The 17,636-nt window shown below is 48.0% G+C and overlaps 1 protein-coding gene across 8 annotated transcripts in view; it reads right to left on the reverse strand.

The window, feature by feature from the left end:
* Window positions 1-603: 603 nt before the first annotated feature.
* The window catches only part of LOC124051157 (calcium/calmodulin-dependent protein kinase type II subunit beta), a 29,004-nt gene continuing 11,971 nt past the window's right edge, over window positions 604-17,636 (reverse strand). Inside the window, exons 7-21 of one of the 8 annotated variants that reach the window (XM_046374176.1) lie at window positions 17,126-17,228; window positions 15,837-15,920; window positions 15,655-15,749; window positions 15,444-15,566; window positions 14,292-14,375; window positions 13,359-13,401; window positions 12,404-12,475; window positions 11,479-11,513; window positions 6,602-6,670; window positions 5,241-5,285; window positions 4,774-4,822; window positions 3,795-3,870; window positions 3,132-3,226; window positions 2,818-3,054; window positions 604-2,493 (exon numbers count right to left, since the gene is read on the reverse strand). In XM_046374176.1, coding sequence (XP_046230132.1) covers window positions 2,819-3,054; window positions 3,132-3,226; window positions 3,795-3,870; window positions 4,774-4,822; window positions 5,241-5,285; window positions 6,602-6,670; window positions 11,479-11,513; window positions 12,404-12,475; window positions 13,359-13,401; window positions 14,292-14,375; window positions 15,444-15,566; window positions 15,655-15,749; window positions 15,837-15,920; window positions 17,126-17,228 — 1,209 coding nt within the window. In that variant the 3' untranslated portion in view covers window positions 604-2,493; window position 2,818. Of the gene's footprint in view, window positions 2,494-2,817; window positions 3,055-3,131; window positions 3,227-3,794; window positions 3,871-4,773; window positions 4,823-5,240; window positions 5,286-6,601; window positions 6,671-11,478; window positions 11,517-12,403; window positions 12,476-13,358; window positions 13,402-14,291; window positions 14,376-15,443; window positions 15,567-15,654; window positions 15,750-15,836; window positions 15,921-17,125; window positions 17,229-17,636 lie in introns of all 8 variants that reach the window. The other 7 variants (XM_046374175.1, XM_046374180.1, XM_046374178.1 and 4 more) reach the window with 7 other exon arrangements.

A 17,636-nucleotide genomic window follows, 5' to 3' on the forward strand; every position in this document is an offset into this window, starting at 1 on the left:
CATCAGACTCACACACCTTTGCACTCCACCTGTCCAGCTTTTACAGCAGGTACATTTATGTGATTCAGTGCCACACCTACAATAAATCTCAACCTTTGTCCTGACGCCGAGTGTGCAGAGGGAAAGTCATTGAACTTCCTGTCCTGACTGTCCGGCGGTGGAACACCCGTACTCAGTAATGGTGAACTATTTTAAGTCAGATAAGAATTAACTTCTGTTCTGAGTACTTTTACTTTTGGTACATTTCTTACAGTATGTAAGAAAGTATTCAGTGAAATTTTGAATGCAGGACACAGAGTATTTCTACAATGTAATATTTCAACTTTCAGTGCTGAACAACACCTGAATACTTGTTGTACCAGTGCTGAAGTGCAGTAGAAGTACTGGGAGGAGGGAGAAGTACATGTAAGTGCACTTCTTGTTTGTTTCCACCTCAGTGTGTTTATTGAATCAACATCAAGACCTCTGATTGAATCTGTCTATCTGTTCCTGCATTGACCCATTTGGCCTGTTTCGGCTGACTCCTGTGATTGGCTGATTGGATTAGTGGAAGCATCCAATGAAATCAGTGCGCAGATGAAAGCGTTCCTGCGGAGATAAGAGAGAGATGAGAAGACGCTCTCTGCATCGTCGTTTTATTGGTTCACACACTGATTACATCTGATCACATTTTAATATTGATAAGACTTGCAATGCACACCGGAGGACTCATCATCATCATCATCATCATCATCAGTATAATAACTTTAAAAAAGAGAAATCAGTTTGACACACAGCATATGGCTCTCCTGAACTGGAGGACATGAATCCGGAGGCTGAACGTGACCTGCTGGCCTCACACTCTGAGTGGGCAGTGATCCCGTTAAAGCACTGACGCCACGCTGACGCCGGGACGACTGCTGGCGTTCAAACTGGCATGAAAACGTGCAGCGTACGACAGCTTTGACTCGGCTGTCAGTGCTCAAAACTTCTTTCCAGAGAAACCAGGAGCAGAGCGCTCTGGGGTTTTGGTTTGGAAAGTGACATGAACGGCTCCTGAACCACCTGTCCTCTCAGGTCTCAGGTTCTACGTTTTTGTGCTGACTCTGTTGTAAGAACTGAGCCAAAGCCGTCGTACAATACAGCGAATATCGTCTGAGCCCAAGTGACCTCGGAGCCTTTCATTCCTCTCACTCGGCTCATCACATTCACTCCGGTCACCATCACAGACCTCACATCTGATGTGTGTTTGGTGCCCCCTTGTGGGCAGGTGGGTGCAGTGTCACCAAGCTGGAAACATGGCTGCTGTTACTGATGCTTCGAGCTGCACGTTGGGGGATAAAAAGTATTTTTCGCTGTCAGTGCCTCTTTAAAATGCACCGTGTATTTGTTTTGACAAATAAAAAGATTACTGCAGGTTCAAGTCAAGAGCCGCTTCAGAACTGATCTGGATCCAGCTGATCTGGATCTCTCAAAGGCAAATTCTGTCACGATCCTCGTCAGCATCCTCCCACGCTAACACAAAAGTAGTTTATGCAAGCCCAGAAAACAGAGGTAATAGATTACAGCTCACCAACAGTTCATTCCAAAAGAGAGTAAAAGTCAACAAAATGCACAAAAACACCCAAGCCTACCAACTAACTCGTTATTAAATCATGCAATTAAATACCATCTACAGCATAATTTAGTCAAGTCACCACGATGAAACTGGAGATTTACATTAACAGCATGATACTATAGTTTAACCAGCAGTTAACTTGCAGTACACAGAGAACCAGGTAGGGTAATACGTTAGCATGCTGCATGGTTTTCAGCCCGGCGGGGGTCCGGCGTTCACACGGAGGCGTCGGTTCGGGGTCAACTACACTCCAGAAAAGAGGGACAAAAAGAACGACAACAACAACAAAAAGCTCCACTGAATAACAAAACAAAAGGGACAATTAAATCCACCCACCGTCTCTCTGCCTCTGCGAGACACGTGCTGCTGTTTGCTCGTTTCGCACAGGCAGCCGCGGGCCAGCACGACAACAGGTAAGAGTCATGCTTGTCATAAAAAAGAAGAAGAAGAAGAAGAAGATACCAGAACAACTGAGAAATATACTGTACAGCTGAGAGCACAACAACAGACTGCAGCCATTAGAATACTGGAGCAACAATAACTTTGGAGGAAAAGTAAAAGGGTAAAACGCCACCCTGAAGGGCTGGCAGCACACAGCAAAGGAGGACAGGTGTGGTCCAGGTGTGGTCCAGGTGTGTCGGGCTGCAGCCACACGCTGGAGACGCAGGCTTAAAGAGTTTCCTTTTTGTTTTGGCTGCTGTAGCGTCGGATGTGGCGATGGGAGCGTTACTGTCCATGTTCTAGGTCGTAGAGAGGCGGAGAGAGAAGAGCGAGGCGGGAGCGCAGGAGGCCGACCGCCATCCACCCTCCATCCACCCGCTCATCTCTCTCAGAGCCGCTACGCTCGCTTCGATCCCCCACCTCTTCCCTCTGTGCTCCTCATCAGGCTCCTTTACCTGGACAGAAAGGAGACGGATGTTTTATCACCTGCGACCTGTGAGCTTGACCTGCAGCGGCTCAGCCCAAAGCGCCTTACACCTGTGTCGGTGAGTTACTCAACAGGTGGAGGAGATGGTGGTGGTGTGAAACAACAGACCACCTCCACCGACGTTTTAATGGCAACATAACCAACAACACGATCTGTCCCCAACACTAAACACGTGGCTTCTGCGCCCAAACCTCATTGGAGCCAAACCACAGCTCCCACAGGTGGGACTGACATCAGCTCACACCTGTCCTGTTGGCTGATTTGATGCTGACTTTATGTTTGTGTGTCGCACCTCATCCCTGCAGCGGCGCAGCAGGAGCTCCTGAGCAGTGGAAGTGGACGTTCTGCCACCGGCTCTCCCTGCGGTGCCATACTCTGGTCTCTTCTGATTGGCTGGAGCGCGGGCGGCCCTGCCCGTCCACAAACTGCGTCAGGCGGATGTAGGCGATGCAGGCGGCGTCGTCCCCGATCATGTGCACGTGAGGGTTGAGGATGGTGGTGTGGATGGGCTTGCTGTTCTTCGAGAGGACTGACGGGAGAGAGAAGGTCGAAGTCACCACCAACTCACTCACACCATGAAAAATAAGTTTGTTTTCTCAGTCTTACGGTTGTCGAAGTAAAACCTGTGGAAGTCCATTCCCTCCACCAGATTACCCAGCCCCTCGGGCTCGAACGAGGTCAGACCAGGGTCGCAGATCTTCCTGTGAAAACACGAGAGCGCCTACGTAAACGTCACGTTTTCACCCATAAATCAGGTTTCTGAGGAGGTAACTCTGCTTGCACAGACACTAAAGCAGCCCTGTGGGACGTGGGCCAACTTTGGCACTGAAAACCCAACCTGAGCTGAATGACGGCACATTTTTTGTTGTTTGGCTGCCAATGCAAACAACATCCAGATGTTTCCTCTTTCAATTCAGGTTTTGTCTTCGATGTCAGAGTTCACCATTCAAGCCCCACACCGACTGCGATGACTTTTTTTCCATCATATTTTCTTTCTCCTGGCAGAAATGGACTCCCTCACCCCCGTCTCCCCCTCCTCCCCCCGCGTGCCAAGCTTTATTCTTAATTGTGGGGGGAGAGGGAGGATAAAACAATGGCTGTAATAACTCTCTAATCTTTTAATACAAAGAAAAAGCACATCTGGATGGCGGTCACACTAATGTTCTCTCTGCGTCTGACACAGAGTTCACTTCACAGCATAAGATCAGACTTTTCCCCACATGTTTGGAGGTTTTTGTGGCTCGACAAAGAAATGTGAGGTGGACTCACGCGTAGGCCTCAAAGTCTCCATTGTTGACGGCTTCGATGAGCTGCTCTGTGATCTTTATGATCTCCTGTTTGCGAGCTGCAGAGAGGAAAACAGTGTGACAAATTCAGCCTCACGGTGAAGCCACAGAGCAGCGAGCTGCCGAACTGAAAACTCCGACGCGGCTCAGTCCAGACTCACCTAAGAGCTTGTTATTCATTGTAAATCTTATCAGTCATGTCTCTCTCATCTGGGAGTGGAATCTCCTTACATAAGAAAACTACGTCCCGGCACAAAGTTGTGCTGTCTCCCTCTCCACGAGCGCCCCAGTGATCCTCTGTTCAAGAGCGAGACCCCCCTTCCTGCGCCGTCCGTCCGCCGTATTGCTCTCTACCTCCATCCATCATCCATCATATCTCTGGTTTGCATGTGAGGCTGCTGAGGCTCATCACGCTATTCTTGTCGCAGCCCTTTAGATGAGATTTACTGTGTCCTTCTCTGCTCGCTTCCTCCCCACACTGAGAGGGAGGCTTAGCCCGCTCTGATCGTCTCTCTGCCTGCCTGACTGCCTGTCTGACTGCCTGCCTGACTGCCTGTCTGACTGCCTGTCTGTCTGCAGGGCTGGAGGAAGTACTCAGGCCATACACCTCAGTACAAGCGCTAATACCACACTGTAAAGTCCTGAGCGCAGTAAACTGTTGTGCTGTAACAGCTGATCTCTGATCAGATTATTAAAGTAAGAGCAGGATTTTCCTCATTTTGACGTGACACGATGTGAGTAAAACATGAGTGAATCAGTTTTTCATCAGTCGCGTTGCTGTTCTGCAATCTGCTCTCATGTTGCAACGTTTTCCAGGCAAACTTAAACTCTTTGTGATCTGCTTTTGTTCACTTTCACAGTCCTGGCAATTCTGAACGAGAAAACGTGCAACACGTCCATATGTGAAGCCAGTAAAAGGCTTTCACAGTCACATGACAGGAAGTAGAGGAAAAAAAATTCACCTTTCACATCTTCATCCTCAATCGTGGTGTTGCTGCTGTCGGACGATTCCTGTGCACGGACAAAGAAACGCTCATTACTATCAAAACACGACAACAGAAATTCAGACATGCACACACTCACACACAAATGCATGCACACGCACACGCACACACACACACACACAGGATGCTCAGGTTTCTGCTATCGACTCTGATGCTAACAACACGTGTCTGTCAGAGGTACAGAACAGATGCAGCAGCACATCGACACATCGATCCCACCGGCGGCGGCAAACCGAGCTCCACTCGTGTGAACACAGAGGGGCAGTGTAGGACAAGCAGACAGCTCGCCACCTCTCCCATGCATCAACACACTCAACACACTCAACAACACACACTAACCCTGAAAAAAACACTTGTTTTTAAAACCAAATGCCCACACAGAATGACGACAGAGGGACAAAGAGATGAAGGGGGGGTGGGTGTACCTTAATCCCATCTACTGGATTATGGATGACAGTAGTCTGAGGCTCCTGGAGGAAGAAAGGATGAAAGAAAAGGAGGGAATGTTTTCTGATGGCTGTGGGATCCTCCTCCTCCTCAGATCGATCACTTAGTTTCTCTGGATGCCCCAATCAGATCATCTTACCTGACCCCACAGACACTCAGCAGCTGACATCACTTCAGACTACAGAAGGTCACAGAAGCTGTAAAAATCCCCCAGACTGACCACATCCCACACATTCAGGCTGTTCTGTGTGACCTCCTTCTCGTAACTGATGTCGTATTTGTAATATTTCATTCAGGGAGCCTCCCATAAGAGAGCGATTCATGGAAAGAAGGAGGGATGAGTGAAACCCTTTAGTTCTGAGGTGAGACAAAGTTCTGAGTGATGGAGGAACACGGTTGGAAAAGCTCCCAAATGAAACCATCAGTGCTAATCACTGATCTGTAGCAATACGCCGCTGAAAATAGTCCCCAACAAACGCTCGTTTCCTCACGACTGTTTGATAAAAACTACAGCGAACAGCTCTGTTAGAATGTTAATTACACTTTTGTGAAACTGAAAATGTCTCTGAGGTGTTTCTAAAGATTTATGTCTTCAGTAGGAACCAATCAGCTTGGAGCTGAGAGACACAGACAGGAAGTGAGACAGTACTGAGAGACGGACTAACGCATCGTTGTTTTTGGTTTTTTAATGCAATTTGTTGACAATAAGAAAAACAAAACTCATGCAGCACACAAACCCTACAAACTGTGAAATGTACAACAGATATGTTTATAATCAACTCTCTTTAATGGGTCTCTGTCTCCGTCTGTCTCTGTCTCTGTCTCTGCTGTGGTTGTACATTTCATCCTCAGGGGAAACACACCGCTGAGAGTGAAGTGAGAGGATCGATTTCTGTCTCGCGATTATTTCAGTTTAGCATAAGGGTGGAAACAGGAGGAAACAGCCCGCCTGACCATGTCCAAAGTGTGGACGGTGTACACAGTGGACAGAAATGTGTAGCCTTAAAGCTGCAGTTCCTCTAATGTCCAGCGGGGGTGACTCTACTGACTCCACTCCAAGGATGGGATAAATAGAGATGCAACAGGCCGGGCTAGCTGTTTCCCTTTGCTTCTGGTCTTTACGCTAAGCTAAGCTAAGATAAGCTAAGCTAATAGTCTCCGACCTCATGTCATTGAACACATCCCCAGACTGTCAAAAGCATTTCAACCCCTGAACACACAACATCATCGTCCAGAACTCCACACGCCACTCCCCACCCGACACACAACTACACACTGTGCACTTTGAAAGTGTGACGGACAGACAGACGGACGGGCAGACGGACACAGAGCAGTATACCAGTGCAGCTGAGGGGACGTTGCCTTTGGGACTGGTGACTATGCTGTTTCTCGTGCTGTTAGTCTGGGGCTGTGCAGGAAACACAAAGTGCTGTATTAGTGCTCACAGCCGCGGCGAGAGGTGCCATCTGCTGGTGGTAAAGTGGGCGGTTACTGTGCCAAAAAAAACAGTGCAATTCAGGTAAAAATAGCAGACGGAAGCAGAGCGCTCAGGAGGACAAGAATAGCAGGTAGAAAGAAGGAAACGCAGTCGTCCAGCTTCAAGGCTTTGAGAGAGCAGTCAGTCAACAAGCAGGCAGCAAAGGTTTTACACAACTCATCATGTCGGCTAACTTCTATCAGGAGTAAAGATCCAAACCAGCTCAGATATTCCAGCCAGGGCTTTTTCACTGCCACTGCCTTTCACTGGATGCTATTTGGCAGATGGCAAATTACAGCAATGACAGCTGTGCACCTCTGCAACATCTGCCAGACTCACAGAAACAAGCAGCACATCCATTTCAACAAACCACACGTGCTCCTGCAGCACACATTAGTACGTCTTCATGTATCCCCACACAACATTCAACTGCCTCCACTCAGCGGCGCAAGATGAGACGCAGCGCTCGTGAAATCAAACACGCACACAAACACACACACACACACAGCCGACAACATGCTGGGTGTGGAGACGTTGTGTTTTAGACGACAGGATGCATCAGCTTCATGCTCGAAACCAGAATCTTCTGCTTGGATCTGCTTGGAAGGCAAAGAAAAAGCAACAGAAACAATGAGGGTGAAGGTGGAGTCCACCTCCTCCTGAGGGGTGAAGGTGGAGTCCTCCTCCTCCTGAGGGGTGAAGGTTAGGTTCATCAGCTTATACACCTTCAACAGGCACAGCTGATAAGAGCAGAAAGGGAAAAAGCAGGGAGGGAAGCTCGGAAACTGCTGTGCTTTCCACCCTGATCCTCTCATCACTTCATCTGATTTCTTGCTCTTCAGGTAAATAGATAGATAGATATATTTTATTGATCCCAGGCTGGTAAGTAAAGCTAAAGATCCTGATTTCTAAGCTACAAATTAAGAAAAGCTGGCTGGTTAAACTACACTGTTGTTAGACATCCAATGTAAGAAACTGCGCTGATCAAATCTGTCACCACAGCTTTAGTGGGAAAATCAAGCCACTTCTGAGCAGAGCAGGAAGCTGAGGTGACCCCGTCCATGACATCACACCGAATTAGAGTCGGCCATTCGCGTCACTGAAAATCAAAGGGCAAAAACCAGCCAGCCGTTCTGAAGCTTCTCCTCTTTGAAGGTATTTTCTGTGATGTTTATCCTGCTGGCAAAACCAGCCGGCGGGATAAACATCCATTCAGACAAATTTAAAATCCACCACCCGTGCAGCCTTCTTCTGTGGTGTCTTTAATTTCTGGCCGCTGCCAGTCGAGGTGAGGAGAGTCATGTGACTCAGGAGGCCAAACCAACACCTGATCAGGTAGCCTTTGGTGGCTTTCATGTGCTGACGGGAGCTAAATGCAGCAGAATGCAACAAAAGCAGCGGATGTTTGTGTACACACCGTCTGTGAAATCAAACCAAAGGCAAATCCCTACACCCCCTTAAAAAACAATTCTGGGAGTGAGGAGAAACTTTGCAAAAGGGTTATGACTGATAAAGTCAGCATTAAACAATAAATCTTCACAATAAAAGCATATATATGTGAAACCAGTTTTAGGCCTTCACTGTGAAACAGGAAGGACTGAGTGACTTTATCTTTCATAACCAATAAGTGATGTGATTTGTCCAGGTTGAACTCTCTCAACAACGTTTACATTTTGTGGCCTTCGGTCGAGGGAACCAGAGCGAAGCTAACGTCCAGCAAAAACACGTCACCCCTGCAGGTCTCCGTGGACACCATTTCCCCCAGAAACACCACGCAGAACGAGCAACAAGCTCGTTTCTGTTTCTGTTTGCAAGGGCAGGTGGTTTATATTCCTACTAAATGAATTATCTTTGTGTTACAGGAGCACAAAAGGCTAAAATACACTCTGCCGAGACCACGAGTGCTCTTGAAATGAATAATGATGCTTAATTTTGCCGGAAATGTAGGCAGCTGCTTTGCTCAGCTTGCACATCAATTACGGACTCCTTTTGGGGAGCTCAACCCTGCAGGTCCAACATCAGCTTCCTGACTCACCGTCTGATTGGACAAACATCATTTCAGAGTTATGTACTGAGGCTAAAAGAGTGACCATATCTGCCAGGGAAACTCGTTCCCAGCACACGCTGTGTTATACGTGTAATTAAAGAAGCCGTAGTAGATTTTTTAGCCACTTGGGGGCAGCAGAACGAGGCGAGAAACAACACAGACATTTTACTTTCAGGATAAAGTTGAAAAGCTAACACGTCAGCAAACAGTTGAGTGCAGACTCTGCATGTTAGCAGCTGGTCGCTAACGCTGTCTGCTGTCAGCAGGTGAGACTGAGCCGAGACGAAGAGCTTTGTGAGTTGCTAGTTCTCTCATCACATAATAATGATTAGATCTACTCTCCATCCAAAAATGATTAGTGCAGCTTTGTGAGAACTCAAATATGAATGTTTAAGAATGTTAAACTTGGCCAAGTTTTAACCCACAGCTCAGCAAATCGCTGCTTACTGTGACATTCAGTGTGGATTTACTCAGACGCAGTAATAAGCAGCTACGCAGGGTGTTCATTTGGGAGTGAAAGCCAAGCGGAAAAAGTGCATCTCTTGTCAGGACTTCCATAAGAGGGCCGTCAGTCCCCTCCGAGGACGTGACATCATTACATCACAGCTGACTGTTGAGGCGGTGATGATATTCCCAGCTAACTGCTGGAAAGTCAGATAACCATGTGAGGCAAAGAGAGCAGAAAGACGGGAGGGCGTCCATGCTGCTGCAGCAATACTGAAACAGCTTCCAGGGCTGCGAGCATCCGCCTGACGTCAGGGTGCAGCACAGGAGGAGCTGCGATTATGTAACGACAGATTAATCATCTGGTGGGAAATAATCTGAGATTAGCATCAGACCACGCGAGAAGGGCGGGGGAGGGCGGGGGAGGAGGGCAGAGTGCAGAGGAGGAGAGGGAGAGGAGAGGCTGAAGGAGGGAAAGGAGGCGCAGGTTAATGACAGAGAGTGTGTCACAGAGAAACGGGTCAGGAGAGGAGGAGGAGGAGGAGGAGGAGGAGGAGTGAAGAGCGACCGAGTGCTTCACCATTAATCATAATTTACACAACTCTTAAAGGGACAGTCCGCCTAAAAGCCCCCACAAAGAATCGTGTCTCACGCACACTGTGCGCGTTTCCATCCTGTTCAAACAAGATCCACGTCTTCTGCTCATGAAATATTAGCTCCTGTGAGCAAAGTGTGTGCAGAAAGTTGTGTTTTAGCTTCCTGTGTGTGCGAATGCTGCGCGCGTGACTTTGAGAGCCCGTAAAACACACCATGACGTTCCACATCAGAGACAAATTTAACCAATTACATCTGCAGCATATGTTATATGCTCCAGAGGCTTCACACACACGCAGGGTGCAGACACACACACACACACACACACACAGGGTGCAGACACACACGCACACACACACACACAGGGTGCAGACACACACACACACACAGGGTGCAGACACTGACTGAGTCCAGCAAACTGCAAGCAGCTGTGTGACTGCAGAGTCTGAGTTTCCTGCGTTTTCTCTGCAGGAAGTGAAGCAGCGCGGAGACCAACGCGGAGACCAACGCGGTGACGAGCGTCTCTCTGGCACGAGGAAACGTTTTGAGCGTCTGCAGCGGACTGATGCAAAGTGCCAATCTGTGCCAAATGGAGACTAACGCAGCCAGCTGGAGACGCTACCATCAGGAGCGAGAAGGTGCCGCCTTCAAAATAAAAGTCTGAAACATCCATAAAGTGCACCCGCTCTCACTGTGGACTTTTTATCGTCGTTCATGTTCATTTGATTGATTTTATTGAAGCAGCTACGGGGATCTTTCATGTTGTGTGGACTGTGGCGCCCCCTGTGGACAAAAGCACGTCTCCACTGTTTCATGCCGTAAAGATGTTGATCTTGTTTTGGAAACAAATGAAACAAAGATGCGGTTTTGTTTTCTCCTGTTTAACACAGCTGCTTGCAGGATGCAGAGCGATGAGGTGATGAATCAGCTGGTGTGGGATTGATATAAAAGGTGTATATATTTAATATAACATTAATGGGATTAATGAGACGCAGGCTGTTCATTCAGACACCATTCATGTCATCCAGCCTGCTGCCATTAAGAACAAAGACATACAAACAGCCAGTCTGATCTCGTCTGGTCATGTGGGTCACACAGCAGCATCAGTATTACAGAAAGACTTTAAATAAGTGCTGAAGACTACAGTAAATACATTTTAGATTATATTATTTGATTATATACTGGATATCAGTGTATTTTAACTTGTTTAAGTACTGTCTATATGTGTCTTCTTCTTCTTCTTTTGTTCTTGTTTTAAGACTTTAGTGAAAAGTTTTTCTCTGTAATATTTGGTGTAATTTGCACAGCGATGGATGTTCACTGTGGTACTTTGTTCAGATAAAACTCTGTAGTACTCTTCAGATTCTTTCTGGGCTGCACACAACACTCACAGTAGTGATAGTGACATCACATTTCAAATGAATAAAAGTCAGAAAAGCCTGAGCTGAGCTACAACAGAGATGTGCTGGGCAGGAAGTGACGCTGCGCCTTTAAGGTTAAAAAGAAAACCTTTAAAATATTAAAACGAACACGACAGCACAAAATCAGATCCCCTGAACGCATCTGCCTTTCATCAAAATATTTATGGAATAAATAATAAAAGAAAGTTCTGGCTGCAGAGGAGGTGGAGGGGAAAGAAAGCGAGCCGGCTTACCTTGACATCAGCCTTCTTGTTGAGGAGACTCTTGGCTGCTGCAGAGAGGCAGAACGACACACCCTCAGATGGCAGAGTACACATCATACACCTTCAGATGACCACAGCTCGTAAATCTGCTCACACACACACACACACACACACACAGCTGCATGCACGCATGCGTCGCCTGCAGATTCACCTGCACGTCAAAGCACCGGAGATGTCAGAGGAACATGCAGACCACAAACAGAGTGGCATCGCTGATCTCTCCACATGTCCTCCCTTTCTCCACCCTGAACAGAATCCACCCCTCCCTCTAAAAAACACAACCCCTCCCTCCGTCCTGCGAAAAGACATTTAAAACCAAATGAAAGAACACACTCACTAAAAAAATAAAAAAGAAAATCTCCATCCAACTGGCACCTCCTCACCCTGATCAACTGCCCAAAACATTAGATAAGCAGAGGGCATCGGCCACGAAAAAAAGTCCCACTAATTCTCCATATAATCCCAATACGCTCGCTCGCACAGATCGAGGCAGGGATTAGGAGTGAAAGCATGAGGGAAGTGGAGATGCAGGTGTGTGATAATGGGTTTGTTAATCTCCACACTGGGCTGGATTAGTCTGGAATCGGTGCAGAGTTCAGGGATGGACACCAACACGAACACTTGAGGAGGGAGAAAACAGCACCCAAACCCAAACACGCATGCAGTTTCCCTCCCAATTCCCCCTACAACCACGTGACCGTGCTGCCCACCAGAGAAGCTACGACAAGCAGAGACATCAGTGAGACGTCCCCCTGTGAGGGACGCGGCTGCTTACCTCGGCAAACGTTTCAGAAGCATTGGAGGCGGGAAACAGATTCAGGAGGAGAGATTAAAACAAGCTGAGCGAGTGTGTGAGTGAGTGTGTGAGCGAGTGTGTGAGGTTTTCAGAGGTTACCTTGTTCCACGATGCCGGCGGCGGTTCCAGCCACGGCGCTGACGGAGGCCGGGGCTGTGGTCTGCCGGCCCACTGAGACACACACAGGAGGAACAGAGTTCATATAAAACAATCCTGCAGCTCTCAGCTGGTCCCTGAACACATCTCACGCCTGAGTTTTTCACAGTGTAAAAATACACTCACTAGTAAAATCCAAGTGAAAGCATCACCAGTTTGAGGTAACAAAAGTGAAAGTACTTTGCTGAATAGAACATTTTACATTACTTATGCATCAATAATCAATTAATTGATTAAGAATTCAGAAGACACACACACACACACACACATATAAACATCTGGACTAACAAAGATGCCGGTGCTTTGAACCCTCAGGGCCACCGTACTATTCTGCATAATGAGCACTTTTACTTTGGTACCTTGAGGATATTTTGATGCTGATACTTTTGTAGTAAACAGTAAAGTAGTAAAACAAAGGACTTTCACCTGTGAGAGAGTATTTGCACCCTGTAGTATTGCTACAGGGTGCAAATACTACAGTGTAGTATTGCTACTTTTTAGCTCACTCTGAGTACTCGGTGCTTCCTGTCTGACAGCAGCCCCAGGGGTCAGTCAGTATCCACCCTCAAACAAAACCTGGACCCGGGAAACACCGGACGTGATGAGCTGCTCGCTGAGAAACGTCTGATTTCCTCTTTGATTGATCACATGTTTCTGTCAGTCGTCAAACAGTCGAGGCTCAGCGGCGCCAAGCTGATCCAACGATCAGGCAAACAAACTCAGAGAGGCACAAGCACACAGCTCTGCAGTGTTTCCTGCTCACTGTGACACTGAGTGTGCGTGTGTGTGTGTGTGTGTGCGTGTGTGTGTGTGTGTGTGCGTGTGTGCGTGTGAGATGGCAGATGGCATGTCATCCTGTCCTCTCGCGCTCACTGTCGTCTTGTCGTGCAGCACTCACCAGAGAAGTTCCTGGAGACGAGCATGGTGGTCAAAATGGCGCCCTGTGGAGGGAAAGACGAGGGTGAGGAGGGCCAAGGAGTCGATTAATTCACTCTTAATTCAACCTGATCGCGGTTTAACGCGTCGGCCTCTGAAGCGTCCGGCGTCTGAAGGCCAACTCTGATCAGTGGTGACGGCGAGCTTCACTTTCAACTCGAGCCTCAGTCAGATTAACATGAAAACTGGGAGGTTAAAACATGGCAGGAGAAGAAGAACCTTAAACCAGTTTGACACAATCTCATGCTGCTGGTGAGGTTCTTCTCCAACCAGACGACACTTTAAACGTCATTCTTCCCTTGTGGTGCGTTGGGGACAAAACAAAACCTCGTGCACAACCACAACCAATCTGACAGCACTTTCTATCTGTGATGGTTCTACGCTCAGGATCCTCAGGATCAGTACGAGGATGGAACCACAGACCTTCTGATCAGTGGGCCTCCTGCTCTGAAACACAATCAATCAATCAATCAATCAGTCAGTCAGTCTCTCTCTTGCTGTCAGTTGTTTCTGAAGCCTGTGCACTGACGTTACATTCTCTGTCTCTCACAACACCAAACCATGAACTGATTCCAGCGGATTCAAAACGAGACGTGTTGGCGAGCGTCACTCGTGCACACGACGGCGGTTTGGAAATGTGATGCAGGCAGAGAGTCCACACGAGAAGGTCCTCCTGCTGACATCACAACAACACAACTCGCTGCAGGTGAGCTTCACCAACACGACCGCTTCTCACTTTACCGCTGTGGGACAGGATGTCCGTCTGGGTGAAGCGACCTCACATGTTCTGCGTGAGGGGAGGAAACTTCACGTGTACGTGACGAGGATTTTTTCTGATGTTGTTTGGTCAGGTCGAACGTGTGGATGCTGTGGAGGACTTTGAGCACTTTCACACCTTGAGTTTCCTCCTGGCGTTAAACTTCTTCAGGCACTCGACCGTCTCCTGTCGGTGCATCATGGAGGCCACCGTCGAGCGTTGCTGCGGGGAGACACAGAGAAAGATGGTGAAATTAAAGCGTTAGAAGAAGCTCTGAGGGCGACAGGTTCCTGTGGGCAGGAAGCTGTCGCAGACACTCGCTTCCCTGCAATGTGTTGATGCTGAGGCTCTTTAAGTGACGACACGTTTGGCAAAAATCCCGGAGCTAAATGCATTCGGCTGGGCTCTGCGGCGTCCTGACTGTCACCGCCATCGTGTATTCGGTTTTATAACTCAGTACATGATAGGATCCAGCTGCTGGCAGAGGCGGGACTACACCGAGCACCCAAAGGTCAGGCCTGAGTACAAGTAAAGGTAAAAATGACAGTCACCCGACTATACTCGAGTATCAAAAGCAATTTTCAGTCAGTTTCAGTCAGAAACGGCGCCAGTCTGAACCCTGATGGGTCATCACGTCGTCAACACATTTACTCAGGAACGACACGTGAAGCTACAGCTGCCTCTCACACACATCAGGGTAGAGTATTTGGTACTGATACTGCACTTTTTATGAGTATCATCAGAGTAAAACGTGTCAATATCCTCGTGGTGGAGGAAAGTCCTCACTGGTCAGCTGATCTCATGATCTGAAGCAGATCCTGAGGCTGATCTGTAAACAGTTTTCTAAGAGGGTTAGGGTTAATAATAAATTTTGATCAACAGATATTAATTTCAATCTCCAATTAACAACATTCGGTTAGCCACACCCACTTCTGGTCCAAGCCCCGCCCACTCAGAGTTCCAATACGGACAATTTAGCTGATTAACGGTGCACCCGTTCCTCTAACTGAGACGTTTCTCTGCATGTTGGGCGCGACTTTTCAGACTATCCTGCTTGTGGGCTAAACGTCAGGAGAAGCTGTGATGTTTCTGCTGATGAAGAGCTCAGAGACGCACTGAAGCTGAAGCTGAAGCTGAGCCTGCAGAGGCTGCATGTTTGGAAACAGATGGAGAGGATGTTTGGCGGCTTTGGACAGATGTTCATGAACTTGCTGCTGGAGGATTTAAGTTGTTGGGAGCTTCAAACAGGGACATGAAGTGTTGACAACAGGCTGCTGGACGGGTACTTACGCAGACCCACGGGTGCTTCAGAGCCTCCTGGGCAGTGATTCTCTTGGCTGGGTTGATCGTCAGCATCTGGTTGATCAGATTTTTAGCCTCCGGAGTCACCGTGTCCCACTCGGGGGAGGGAAACTAAAGCACACACACACACACACATTAAACATGTGGCATAACATCTGATCTAAAGTGAGAGGGCTGACCACAGCAGAGGCGGGCTCACATCGTACGCTCCGGCTTTGATCTGCTGGTAGAGTTTGTGCTGGTCCTCGTCCCAGAACGGAGGGTATCCGACCAGGAGGATGTACAGGATCACACCTACGCACGACAACACAACCTTTTGTCCGAGTGACAGGAAGCAGAGAGAGGAGGCGGCGGTGAGACACGCACACACAAACAGCTTACCACACGCCCAGATGTCCACGGGTTTACCATACGCCTCCTTCCTCAGCACCTCGGGGGACAAGTAGCCCGGGGTCCCAGCGAAGCCTGCACACACAAACATCAGGGTCCAGTTTCTGCTTAATCAGCGTGTTTTCTAAGGGTGTCTTTACACGAGAGAGACGGCTGAAAGAGGCTGCCCAGCCGAGAGAAAAGTCAGACAGACGTGTGCGTCGGGTGGCGAAAGACAAAACATGTGACTCCAACCAGAAAACCGTTCACGTGTCTTTCTAGAGGACTCCTTTGAATATCATAAAAGTCTGTTTTATTCCAAAACAGCTGGATTAGACTGTACAGGTGTGCCTGGTAAAGTGAGTGCTGTCATTTCACGCTGCATTCTGATTGGCTGGTTTGGAGCAGCAGTCACACTGTGAGAATACAGACAGCGAACTGTCTTCAAAGCCCGGATCAAAGAGTCCAAACGGGGTAAACGTCTGACCGGTGACCAGCAGGGGGTTTCTGAGGCAGCAGGTCTGCACTCTTGGAATCAGCACACTGAGTCCATTATGAAAGCTTAGCTTAATGTAGTCTGAGCTTTTAGCCGCAGCCTCTTTATTGCAGATCGCATTGGCTCTCAGTCAAAGACACTTTGACAAAGCTGTTTCATGCACTCGAGTCAAATTCCATCGGCGTTTGTTTCCTGCAGGGAGGAAGAATTCACACACAAAGAAAGAAAAGATGAAGAAACTGAAAACAAAAAGAAGAAGAAGAAAAGAAGCGTTTCACACACATGAGATCTGAAACCGATACGAGAGGAAGAGCAGACGCAAATCTGCTGACAAGTCACTGACAAGAAGGATGAAATGACACCACGGATGGCGGAACAGGAGGAGGAGGATGAGGAGGAGGAGGAGGAGGAAGAGGAGGAGGAGGAAGAGGAGAAGGAAGAGGAAGAGGAGGAGGAGGAGGAAGAGGAAGAGGAGGAAGAGGAGGAGAAGGAGGAGGAGGCAGAAGGGGGGGAGTAGCAGGAAGAGGAGGAAGAGGAGGAGGAAGAGGAGGGCAGCAGACTGACAGATGTTAAAAAGAAAAGACTGGACTTTCATGGTCGAGATTTTGGTTTTGAGTCATCTGGAAAAGTCAGTCAGAGTCTTCATCCAACTTCCTGTCTGAATCAGCTGACTAAATCACTAAAATAATAAAAGTAAAACAGACAGACTGTCAGCACAGTGAGTCCAGGTTAAGTGAGTGTGTGTGTGCACACTGTCAGTGTGTGTGTGTGTGTGTGTGTGTGTGTGTGTGTGTGTAAAACATACCAAACCAGGCCTGCTGGTCTCCCTGAACCTCTATGGCGAGTCCAAAGTCAGCCAGCTTCACTGCTGCGTTCTTACACTTGCTGGCCAGCAGCAGGTTCTCCGGCTGTACGACACACACACACACACACACACACACACACACACACACAGTCGGGTCAGTTAACACTCCTGTCACGTGACACATCTCACCATACCGTCAGACTCTGTCACCATGGAAACGTCCTCGGTGTGCAACAAGCCCAATGTTTTTGTTTAATGGATTTGGTGGGAAAAGTTGGCAGTGAGATTCGTGACATTTTTGAGGTATTTGTGTTTCGTTAACGTGTGTCTTTCTTTGTGTTTTTTACCTCTTCGTGGTTGTTTTTGTCTCTTTGTGGTCATTTTGAGGCTTCTTATCGTCGCTTTGATTCTCTTTGAGGTAGTTTGTCTGAAATCATTTTCGTATCTTTTTAAATGTTTTCTTTGTCTTCCGGGACCTCTGGGCCTGAACCTGGTGGGCTCATCGGGTCAG

The sequence above is a fragment of the Scatophagus argus genome, chromosome 20 (genome assembly GCF_020382885.2).
Source record: "Scatophagus argus isolate fScaArg1 chromosome 20, fScaArg1.pri, whole genome shotgun sequence".
NCBI classification, from domain to species: Eukaryota; Metazoa; Chordata; class Actinopteri; family Scatophagidae; genus Scatophagus; species Scatophagus argus.